We start from the raw sequence: 12,674 nt of genomic DNA on the forward strand, positions 1-12,674 counted from the left end.
CAGGTCGCGGTCCTCAGGATAGCCCCACCAGGAGGTGAGCAAGCCGGGATCCGGTAGCAGATATAGCAGGTAGGGATCAAGCAGAAGCGTAGTTGCGAAACAAGCCAAAAGTCAGTAACAAATAGTTGCAGGTTGGGATTCAGCAGAAGCATAGTCGAGGAACAAGCCCAATGTCGGTAATGAATGGTAGCGAAGATACGGCCGGCAGCAGGAGAAACAGGAGCAAGATATTGGCTGGTGAAGGCACAATATTCTGGCAATCAGGAAGTGCAGAGACATGGCTTAAATCAGGAAGTTCATGGGAGGAGCAAAGGGTTCAAAGTTCAAGGCAAACAAGATTCAAGACAAGATCATTCAAGGAATTGTCCAAGGAGCTGTCCAACGATCCAGGTGGCTCGGCAAGCAGAGTCACTGCCAGACACACCAGAGGTCCCAGGTCCTAACACTTTTGTTGCCAGCGGTTTAGACATTCATAGCTGTGTGTTGCGTTATTTTGAGGAGACAGAAAATTAACACAGTTTTACAAGTTGTACACTCACCACTTTACATTGTAGCAAAGTGTCATTTCTTCCGTGTTGTCAAATGAAAAGATATAATAAAATATTTACAAAAAGGTGTGGGGTGTACTCACTTTTGTGAGATACTGTGTATATATACACATACACCTACCATACCTGTTAAAATGACAGGTTTCTGTGATTTCTGTAAAAAAAAATATGAGACAAAGATAAATAATTTCAGAACGTTCCCCACCTTTAATGTGACCTATAAACCATACAAGTTGAACAATAAGCTGAAATCTTTTAGTTGGGAAGTAAAAATAAAAAACAAACATATGGTTGCATAAGTGTGCACACTCTTAAACCAATACTTTGTTGAAGCACCTTATGATTTTATTACAGCACTCAGTCTTTTTGGGTATGAGTCTATCAGCATGGCTCATCTTGACTTGGCAATATTTGCACCACTCCTCTTTGCAAAAACATTCCAAATCTGTCAGATTGTGAGGACATCTCCTGTACCCAGCCATCTTCAGATCACCCCACAGATTTTCAATCGGATTCAGGTCTGGGCCATTCCAAAACTAAAATCTTCTTCTGGTGAAGCCATTCCTTTGTTGATTTGGATGTATGCTTTGGGTCGTTGTCATGCTGAAAGATGAATTTCCTCTGCATGTTCAGCTTTCTAGCAGAGGCCTGAAGGTTTTGTGCCAATATTGACTGGCATTTGGAACTGTTCATAATTCCCTCTACCTTGACTAAAGTCCCTGTTCCAGCTGAAGAAAAACAGCCACAAAGCATAATGCTGCCACCACCATGCTTTACTGTGGATATGGTGTCCTTTTGGTGATGGGCAGTGTTTGATTTTGTGCCAAATATATCTTTTGGAATTATGTCCAATTTCTTGGACAAAAAATTGGTTGCTTTATTAATGATGACCAATTATGTCATATGCCTTTGCTGCGGGAGCTCCAGGAGAATAATCCAGATGATTTCTGGAATCATCTCTGGATGATGGACCCCTGCTTTCACCAACTCTTGGCATCGTTGGCCTCCTATATTAAAAAACAGGACACATGCATGAGGCTTTTATTTAATTTTTTGGTTGAATAAGGATTTGATTTGGTCAATTTTCTATATTTTTGGATGCATAGAATGCACTTTTTGGTTAAGTTCTGGTGGCAGATAGCATGTCTAACTGTATTTGTTTTCTTTTTTTAATGCATAATAAAAAAAAATGTGGAGAATAATACTTGGCTATGTGTTTAACTTCAAATGACAGTTTGAGAGTAGGCAGTTACATTTTAAAAAATACAGTGTAAAATTAACAAGGGACACCAACATAGTTGTATCGTTGATCTTAAAAAAGACAGCATAATGGTGTTGTGGTAATTTGCACCAAAAAACAAAAAACAACAAGCATAATAATATTATTCTTGATATCACTAGAACAAAAAAGCCTTTGAAAATGTGTTTGCAATAACTCCATCAGTATCACCAGCAAAGCAGCTTCGTTATTATCCCATTAAAGAAGAGAATGTGCGCTGCATTTTGAGATTTCATAATTTGCCACCTCACGAATGTTAATTCTGCATTTCGAGTGCTAGTTTACAAGACCGACCACTTCCGGCTCATCCTTACTTCCGACATGACATGAAATCCAAACAAAACAAATCCTTCTATAATGTGCACTTGTAAAAACCAGAGTTATGCCGCGTACGGCAACGACAGAAGACCGGGCCACTGCTAGTAAAAGAGCTGGAAGAAGAAAGCGGAGGCCGACAAGAAGAACTGAAGAGGGGGACAAGACCCCCGAAGTCGGAAGAAGAGGCGGCAGCGAAAGAAGACCGGGCCACCGCTAGTAAAAGAGCTATAGGAAGAAATCAGAGGCCTGGCAAGAAGTACCAAAGAGGGGGACAAGACCCCTGAAGTCGGGAGACCCCCGGACGGATGGCAGCGGCAAAGAAGAAAGCCGGGCTTCTCCGCTAGTAAAAGAGCTAGAAGAAGATAGCGGAGGAGTCTGGCGAGAAGACACCCAAAGACAGAAGACCACCGGAGCTGTGCAATAAATTATTTTAAAACCTTGTGTTGTGTTTTTTTTACACTTTTTTCACCAGGTGAATGGGTAGGGGTACATTGTACCCCATACTCATTCACATAGGGTGGGGGGCCGATATCTGGGGGCCCCCTTATTAAAGGGGGCTCCCGGATTCTGATAAGCCCCTCGCCCACAGACCCCGACAACCAACAGTCAGGGTTGTCGGGAAGAGGCCCTTGTTCTCATCAACATGGAGACAAGCACCCCCCCATGTTGAGGGCATGCGGCCTGGTGCGCTCAGGAGGGGCGCTCACTCGTCCCCACCCTCTTTCCTGACCGGCCGGGCTGCGTGCTCGGATAAGGACATTGGGGGGACCCCCACGCCGTTTTTTCGGCGTAGGTCTTCCCCTTTAAGTCCATACCAGGTGACAGGACCAGCGACGTGTCAATCTCACCAATGGAGGCAGTGACATTGACCTCCTTCACTAGTCCCGTCTACCTGGAACTGCATTCAAAATGAACTGACTTTTCTCCGTGTGCGGGCAAGTCCGTTCATTTCAAAAGTCCCGTGGACTAGCACACAGGCGGCCGGATTGTCAATTTTGAGTCAAAACGTCTTTCTAAGTCCAGGAAAAAAAAAAGTCAGCCGCAACCCACACTCTGGTCCGCCGCATAGTCCGATCGTGTGTACAGGGCATTAGACCTACTGGTAACTCTGTTTCTAAGAGTCGTCCAGGACGGCACTAGAGAGATAGGCTCCACCTCCAGAGGCAGGAAACACAACATCAAATCTTTAAAGGGCGGTTCCTGTCCCTTCTCCCTCAGTATTTACCCAGGAACTTCCCCAAAACGGCTTCTGAAACAAAAACACTTCTCCAACATTATAACAGCATATAGGGAGGGATTCCCTGCTGACCTGGACAACTCCTATAAAAAGAGATACCGGTAAGTCTAACTCTAGTTTTCTTCCAGGACAGCACTAGAGAGGATCAACGAGAACTTACCAGATTTTGGGGGGGGGGGGGGAGGGGGAGAACTACCACTTGGAGGGCTTTTCTCCCAAACGCTTGTTCTTGCGCCGAGTAGAGGTACAATCTATAATGCTTCAAGTCAAGTAGTGTCACCATGTTGCTGCTCGAACGATTTGTTATGGTGTCGCTCCAGCTTGCTCTACCCAGGACTGATAGTGCCCGTGTGGAGTGAGCCATGAGGGAAAAAGGACATTACATTTTCATAATTTTGTAAGCTTCCACAATAGCTTGTTTAATACATTTTTCAATTTTGTTTTTTGAAGCTTTGGACCCCAATTTTTTACCCCCATGTAAAATAAATAGCGCATTGGATTTCCTAATGCTTTTCGACTTCTCCAGCTACTGTAAGACACAGGTTCTCACATCCAGTTGATGGAATTCTACTTCCTTTGGATTGGTGGGGGACTCACAGAATGAAGGCAAAATAATTTCCTGAGTTCTATGGAATTTTGTCACTACTTTAGGCAAAAATCCTGGGTCTGTGCATAGCACCAGCCGGTCTTGAAAAATTTGCAAAAAAAAGGCTCTTTAATGGAAAGTGCCTGAAGCTCGCTAATGCGTCTAGCTGTGGATATGGCCACCAAGAAGACTGTTTTGAGCGTGACCCATTTTAAGGAGGCCTCTTCTATTGAAAGTAAGAAGGTTTTAATAAAACTTCATTAGCATGTTGATAGTGTTCTCACTTTTAGGTGGACTGCCCCTTTTTCGTTTAGCATATATGAAAAAAAGGGTTTGTAAAGTTCTTTTATAAAATGTACTGCACTTTGGTACATTTTATGAAGCGCTCTTTCAACCTTTAGAAGCCAACAGTTATTATAGAATTTATAATAGGATTACTATTAATATCAATAACATATATGTTACTTTTCTTTATATTCTAACACATACCTTCTCATATTTGTTGATGATTTCTGCTCTTTCTTGGGCTATTATAGTTTCAATGTCTTTCTTCATGTCAGAGTCTAATAATGCACAAAAAAATAAAATAAATAAAAGCAATATAGCTAAAAATTTCAGCATGGAAAAGGTATGAGAACAGAACACGAAACCATCAAAAGATTTTTTTTTTGTAAAGTGATCAGAAAAAATAAAAATCAGGCACCCACTGAAAAATACACTTGGGGCTTAAAACACAACTAAACCCAAAGTATGATGGCTGTGTTTCTGTGTTTGTTTTCTGTTAAGTTTTTTTCCTTTATTATACCTGGTGATTCGGCCAGCAACACCCTTGGGCAGCAGCATTGTCAGTCTGGGGAGAGGGTAGTGTTGGGTGCACTAACAGCATACCTTCCAACTTTTTGAGATGGGAATGAGGGACACCTATCAGCAAAAGTATAGGACACACCCCTTGCCACGCCCCCTTAAAGATGAAATGTACAAAAAAAAACAAGATTGGTTAAACCCACAAGTAATTTTTTTTACCACTACTATTCCTTTATATTGGCTTTTCGAATTTACAAATGCAGCCATTCAGAAATCAGATGAAAGGTTTAGCACCGGGAAACACTTTTTGATAGATAAAAAGTGCATTTTATATACATCTATATAGATCAGACCAAAATGAGGGACATATGAAGAGGAATGAGGGACAGAGGGACATTGCTCCGAGTCAGGGAAAGTCCCTCCAAATCAGGGACAGTTGGGAGCTATGTAACAGATTTAGATGGACTTGACTTTAAGCTGGTTCAGCAGCAACTGTCCGAATATTTGACTCTTGTAAGGGTACTGTGGTTATACAGGAGATGATCTGTAGATCGACTTCTGTACAACCACCCTGTCTAGGCTTTGGCCTGCAACATTTATCAGTGTATTCTGATGGCAGGGAAGTCTCCCTGCTTCAGAATAAAATAGCTCAGAGTGGAGGATTCCCCCATCTACACCAGGTATGTGCAGATAGGGAAATTGAATAAATTTATTCTGTTCTAGCGTTCTGAGCGAAAAAACTGGATTCATTTTGTGGGCTTCCTAACAGATTAAAGCCAAACTCCTACTAGGACTTTTAGGCAGTTACAGCAACAGCTTTCCTTTTTTTCCTTATGGAATAATGTTTTTTTTTTTAAATGTATAAAAGCTGACCAATGTAAACACCCCTCTCAATGTTAAATGATTTGTCTTAACTCTCTAACTGCCACTTTTGCTTGACAGCTTGAAAGGAAGTCTATAAAAGGAAGTTAAAAAATAACTTAGGTGCTGTTCACATCTGAGCAATGCTCCCGTGTTGAGTTTTTTTGCACATTTTTTGTAGCAGCACCATTCATTTAGATTGTGCTTCCCTCCACTCCAGAAACATGGCAAAGAAACTCATGTATCAAATTTTGGCACAAAGCTAAGCCGCGTTTTGCAACACACATTTTTGTGAGTTTTATGCGCAACAAGATGCGTGTCCCTGCATTTGGGGTGCTATTAAGAAATAATGCCACTGTAAGCATGTTTCACTAAGCCCAGATGTGAACAGGGCCTTACTGGCTTGAACACCAGGCCTAAAAATGAAAAGCAATGCAGCCACCACATCTAAGAATTTGTAAGCTGCAATATAATACATTTTTAGTTTGGTCTTTAATATTGCTTTAAACACCTTTGCTCTGCAGTGCCACTCATTTTGAATGGTACCTCAGCACACTAAAGAACACAGTTTCATTGCATGTGTGTTGTAGCACACCACAACATATGGTAATGCACCATCATTGTCCTCTGTCTGCTTTATTTTGGGTGCAGCTTCCAAAGTTCATTTCTTCTTTAGGAGTCAATGTAAAAGGTGAGTTTTAGTACATCAAAAATAAAATCTCCCCTTATTGACCATTTATTTTGCATCATGTAAAAGCTCCTTTTTGGGCTAACCTTCAAAATGTCAAAAGGTGTGATATTTTCCCAAAGAGGGGCTTTTATTTTTACAGTATAAAATGTATTTATTTAAGTATAGTATATCTAAAGACAAAACTGTTCACACCCTTTCACTCCCTGTCCCAGAAACACAACAGGAAGTGAGAAGAAATCTCTCCAAAGTTGGGATTAATCACCTCATATGGTGGCCACACTTATACTGACCATTTATGCGACCATTTAAAGCAACAAATATAATTAGATAGAATCAAAATTGTATACCAGAGACCTCCTGTTTAATCGATTTGGAGAGCTCTACACTTATTTTGACTCTGCCCTGTTTATGTTTTATGAAATGTGGTGGAATTTTGGCAGCCACTATTAATTGCTGGAACAAATATCCAAGTGTGTTGGAGAACTGAGTCTAATATTGATCGATTAAATTATGATTTTTAATCTATTGTTTACATATATGATTGATCAAGATAATTTTCAATTGATATATTTTTTTTTATTTAAAAGTGTGGAACAATACTATGTGCGTTTTGCAATTTTATATTTTTGTCAATGATGAATTTCTTCTTTGAAATCATTCGTACCAAGATCAATCACAAATCGCTCGCTACATGTATGGCCATTCTTAGACAGTTGATAACAAAATATAGGTGTTACCATTAGGTTTACCCTCTTTGCTGTTCTGGCAACAGCTGTAAAATTTTGGACCTCATATCAGATTCTGTCACCAGGACAAATAAAGAAGGTGATCCTCCCCAGCAGGGACAGAGACAGCAAAATAAACCTGAGAGGTTATCAAAGCGCTGTCAGGCTTTTATTGCCCGCTGTATTTATGCCAAGGAGAGTCACTCTCTATATTTTCCTGGTGACTATATTTACAAAGTTTGATAGGAGATCCAAAATGTTTGCAATTTTTTGCTGCGGTGGGGATTAATAATAGAGAGAACTCTGTCAGGCACTTCCCAAATGTGCCCAACTATGCCCATCCTTTCTGCACAGTTCTTCCATTCACAGAAGTTGCACAACAGCTGCTATGAAAAAAAAAAATCTATGAATGGTGGATGGGCAGATGATGAAAATGTCTGTCTCCTCTATTCACAGATAATGTCTCATTTACAAAACCTGTAGTATGGCTTCTATGATAGGTGGACCTGTTCTATTAACCCCCACTACATTGGTAGATTATGGTGGTGGGGTTCAAGAATGAGGATTTTAAGGAGTCAGCAGTACAGGGGACACAATCAAATTAATAATAATGTCATGTCCTTTGTGCTGATTTTGTTTTGCTTTTTATTTTGTATGAATAGGCTTTAACCATTTCCAATTCTACCCATCAAAAAAAATTACATTTACATATACTTTAAAAATTACAGTAGCAAAGCATGTACCAAAAAATGGGTTAATGTGCCCTCAAAACCTTGGGCGTTCATTACAACATATGGCAAATAACATTTTTACAAGATATTGTCATTGATATCATCATGCTTGGTCACATCTGCTTAAAATTTAAAAAGATAATAAAGGATTGCCGCCTCCCCCACGAGACACTGTATTCTGACTTGGTGCGGTCTCAACACACTGATTGGCTGCAGCCATTGATCAATAAAACTTTTCCAACTTTTTCATTTGACAGTCAATCCAGCGATCAATTTCTGTCGAACAGGGAAGGCGACACACTGATCAAAATTCAGCTAGTCCCTGCTTAGCCAGTTCAATCCATCTAAGGCCACCTTCACTTTAGAGGCTGCACACCCAACAATGAGCCATGTTCTACTGAGTATGGGAAAACATATGGCTCTCACCAGGGGCATGAACTATAAATGTTATGTTGTGGAAACAGAATTAATATGATATCTGTCTAGAGTTCACTTTTATTTATCTAGAACGAGCATAAGTTTCTAATTTAATATTGATATCATCATTCTGTAATCCACCACACAGCAGACTCACAGGAATGATTCTGGAGTTCATTCAACGTAGAGGAAGACTGGCAACCTGTAGCAGAGCAAAGTGTCTTTTGAGGACAACGCCAGGGAGAAGGCGAGTATTATAGCAAAAGCAACCATGGAGCGAGAGGGAGGAAGTCAAAGTCAATGCTCCGACTCATTTAAGTGAGGTACACACTATAAGAAAATCATGCTAATGCTCGTCCGATTTTCCTGGTTTCACAGCAAATTGGAACCAATGAATGAAAATTCTCATACAACAAAGGCTTTTTTTTTGTTGGTTATTGTTTCTGATCATGCACAGTCTTTCTTTTCTGATTCGTCTCGTATGAAAATCGCACGAAAACAGTACACATTAACATAAAAATAGTTTATTCTGTTCCCATACGAGAAAAACATTGGTGTTTGTCCCTTCAGGAATTTTCGTACGAAAAGTCAGAATCGGCTGTCAAAAGTTGTGTACACACTATATGAAAATCAAACGAAAATTCTTTGGATGAAAATGTTCGCTCCATTTCCTTATAGTGCGTATGAGCCGTTACTTGCATCTGTATAATTGTCAGCTTACACTATTATATTCTTTTTTCATTAAAGCAATAAAGGATAGCATGTTAATAAAAAGCCTAGATCCCATTCTGCTGACAAGTAACAAGAAAAACAATTATTCATATTCATTGTTTAATAGACACCTGAATTAAAAAAAAAAAAAAAAAAAATGTTATAGTTACTCCTCACCATTAAACAAAATATTTAACACCAGTATGCATTGCCTTTAATTACAGGCATCTATAACTTAGATGAGATGGAAATATTGATTCACTCATCAGCCTAGTTCAACCCTAAGGCCCCATTCGTACCTGAGCGTTTTGTAGGTTGTAGCCTGAAAACACTGGAAGGGAAAAAATCTATTATTCTCTATGGAGATCGTTCACATCTCCACTCCAAAATGCCGGGAAGCCAGGAGCTCCAAAACGCCCGAAGCTCAAACAAGTTCTGGAGCTCTTTGTTTAGGCAGATTTGGGTGTTTTTCTGCTTTTTACATTGGTGACCTCTTGACCTGTACAAAATCGCGGTAAAAACGAACCATAGAAAAAAATAAATCCTGCATGGAAAGCCAACTTTAAAAACGTATATTCCCCTCATAGAGCAACAATGTTGCACATTCGGAAGTAAATTATGAATTTCATAATTATTTTGTAGAAGTTACCTGAGTTTGCTTGATCCTCTGGATTCAAAGGAATCCAGCAATGGAAACTACAGAAATAACATATAATAAGTATTCTGATTATTCTAATTTTCTTTTCTCTGGTTTTCATAAATGGCCCTTATGTATTAAAATCTTCACACCTGATCCTATTCTGACAAAAGGGATTCTGTCGGGTTGATTTACTAAAAACTGCAGAGTGCAAACTCGAGTGCAGCTGTGTATGGTAGCCAATCAGCTTCCAACTTCAGCTTGTTCAATTAAGCTTTGAAAAAATTATCTGGAAGGTGATTGGTTTATATGCAGAGCTGCACTACATTTTCAATTACCAGTTTTAGTAAATCAACCCCTAGGTGTTTATTATTAAACCATTAGGGAATTAAAAGATCTGATTTTCTCTATGCTATCAATGGACCAAACCTTTCCAAAGAGGGGTAAAATCCTCCCACTCTTCTACAGTATATAGGACACCCAACTCTATCTCCGCCTGGTCGACGCTAGGGATGATGGTGGTTATGTTCTGCACAGGATGCCATAGCTTTACCAATCTTGTATGTATATTAATCAAGTATTCTGAATCTGAATTTAACCAATCCAATTAATGATATAACCACACAAGTTTTACAAGGTGTGCCATGGCATTGCTCAAGGCTATACACGATGTAGTAAAGTGTCACAAAAGTTCCATGAAACCATGCAGGCCTATCCTTAAGATGATAAACACAAAGAGCAGCTTAAAACTAGGTGAGACTCTGACAAACCAGATCTCCAAAGGATGACATCATGGCTGGCCTGTGCTTTGAATGGGTGCCAACAGAGAGCTACTGCTTGTGAAAAGCTATGTATGAATGTATAATATACACAGTGGTTTGGATATTTCCCAAGTTAGCTTATTTCTTCCTGATCTGTAATCCATCACAGCAAGGAATCCAAAAACCTCAGGCACAAACAGACTTTAATTTTATGTTTAAGTGAGTCCGGCTCCAAAACTTTAACCCCTTAAATGTATTACTTTTCTAGGGTCATATAAGTTCTTTATTGGCGTGACCCAACAACTCTGTGGCTCCATGTATATTTCTTCTATTAAGAAGTCACTTTGTATTCTTACAGAGCTGACCTGTACAGCCACAAGCCAGGTCACTGTCCTGAAGTCACTTCTGGTTTTTAAGTGGAAACAGCTTAGCAGACATGGTCCTATGCACTGTTAGGAGATGCCTTGATTTATTCTAGGAGGGGCCGTCTCCAAACTCTGCACACACAGCCTTGTTGCTAGGCTTCTTTCCTCCCTTCAACCACATGCATAAATAACTCAGCCCATTAAACGCTGCTTTTGCAAACCGAGGGCGCAGAAAAAGTCTCAAAGCTAGCCGATAGGAACGTCAAACTAAAACACATTTACTGTATTATATTAATTATCAAAACCTAATAAAAAAATACCCCTAGTATGGCACAGCCCAGCCAAATAGAGAAGGACTGCACAATACAGAGGCACTATGCTGCATTCAGATATATATTTGAAAATATAAGCAACAGAGAGCTCTGTGTTTTTGTTTGTTTTGTTTTTTAATTAGAAACAGACTAGATAAGCCCCGTTTACTTGCTAGTAGGGCCAAATGCAAGAAAATTTGTATTGTATGCTGCCAATGATGGTTTTAAACCGACTAAGTAGCTGCCATATTCTTTTTTTCTGTTGTTAACAAAATCTACTTTTTATTGTGTACCGAAAGCTGAACTTTAGGAATTATACAAAATTTACCCTTGCAGCAGGGCCCCTGGTCAAGGGGCCAGTGTCTAGGGGTGCATGGAACAGGTATAATACCTTATTCCTGGCTCTGGCAAACTCCCGCGATCCATGTGCCTGGTTCAGTGCTGCCATCTCTCTATGGCACTCTCATGCTTGCACACTAATTCTGACCCTAAAGCTAAAATATGCTTCTGCGTTTTGCCTGTGTGCCCATTCAAGACATTATGCATCACTCCCTGTCTTGAAAACAAGGGGGAACTTCTTCAAAAAGGGACACAGAGGGCAATAAAAACCTGACAGAAGCTCTAACCTTTCCCACTGTATGCAAAATGAAAAAAGCTTAGATTTAGCATTTGTGCATATTGATACAGTTTAGTACAGTACATTTAAAATGATAGTCAGGGGCTGCTCAAACTACTATTTTTATTGGTCCCCTGAACACATCCTTATGTAGTAAAAAAAAAAAAAAAAGAAATCAATGCATGAAGCAGTATTTACTGCATTAGTGGATTTCTGTATCTCCTTTATTCAGATGGCTTATAAGAGGTCCGGGAAGTGGACAGTGTGATTCAGTGGACAGAAATGTGTGTGGGACGATTTCCAATGTGACGGCCATTTATGGAGACTAGAAGGGGAGGGAGGCCTCGTGCGATGACTTTCATCTACTTTGTGCTTAATGTGCAGGACAAAGTTCCCATGATGACATGATCCACATCCAGTGATTCACAAAGAGCTGTAAAACCACATAAATCTGTCTAGAAAATCCTGAACTGTACTAACATATACAAAGTAAAGGTTTTATATACACATCAAGACTAATTATTCACCATCACAAAGACAACTATATGGGATGAACTACACAAAAGTCTGCAAATCAATTTAGAACTGAAAAAAACTGCACATCTTGGCCGAGGGCTTGTTCACATCAAAGCATTTTCCACAATCGGGGATGGAGCAGTTCATTTTTCAGCTGTGATGCTGATCATTCTGCAGTCAGTCAAGTCATTGCATACAGCGGTATGAAAACACTTTCCATACATTATCCCTTTGCTTTGACTTTTTTTACTAGCAATTTTCATTTAAAAAAAAAAACAGCTTCATCAGTTCTCTGCGACTCTACTGATGCTCAAAAACATGTTGATATTTCCTCTGTATGGTACTTTTTTACCTGCAATTTTCAGTGAACAAATCTGATGTGGATGTACAATATGTATGTGTAAAACACTGCATAAATTGACGGCGCTATATAAGTAACTAAAATATATAAAAATAAAAAAATTAAAACTCTGCGTCATCAGCTCTTCGTGACTCAACTGATGCACAGAAGATCTACTGATGTAAAGCGGAGGGCCGGTTATAAAAAAAAAAAAAAAAAA

General features: G+C 39.6%; 1 protein-coding gene across 2 annotated transcripts in view; it reads right to left on the reverse strand.

Annotated features, from left to right (window-relative positions):
- Positions 1–12,674, reverse strand: part of LOC143933042 (uncharacterized) — a 218,499-nt gene that overhangs the window by 96,917 nt on the left and 108,908 nt on the right. For both annotated transcript variants that reach the window (XM_077455984.1, XM_077455995.1), the window contains exon 3: positions 4,458–4,531. In XM_077455984.1, coding sequence (XP_077312110.1) covers positions 4,458–4,523 — 66 coding nt within the window. In that variant the 5' untranslated portion in view covers positions 4,524–4,531. The remainder of the gene's footprint in view (positions 1–4,457; positions 4,532–12,674) is intronic.

Source organism: Lithobates pipiens, unplaced genomic scaffold (genome assembly GCF_037356315.1).
Source record: "Lithobates pipiens isolate NorthernLeopardFrog02 unplaced genomic scaffold, aLitPip1_a1.2 Scaffold_10, whole genome shotgun sequence".
Classification (NCBI taxonomy): Eukaryota; Metazoa; Chordata; class Amphibia; order Anura; family Ranidae; genus Lithobates; species Lithobates pipiens.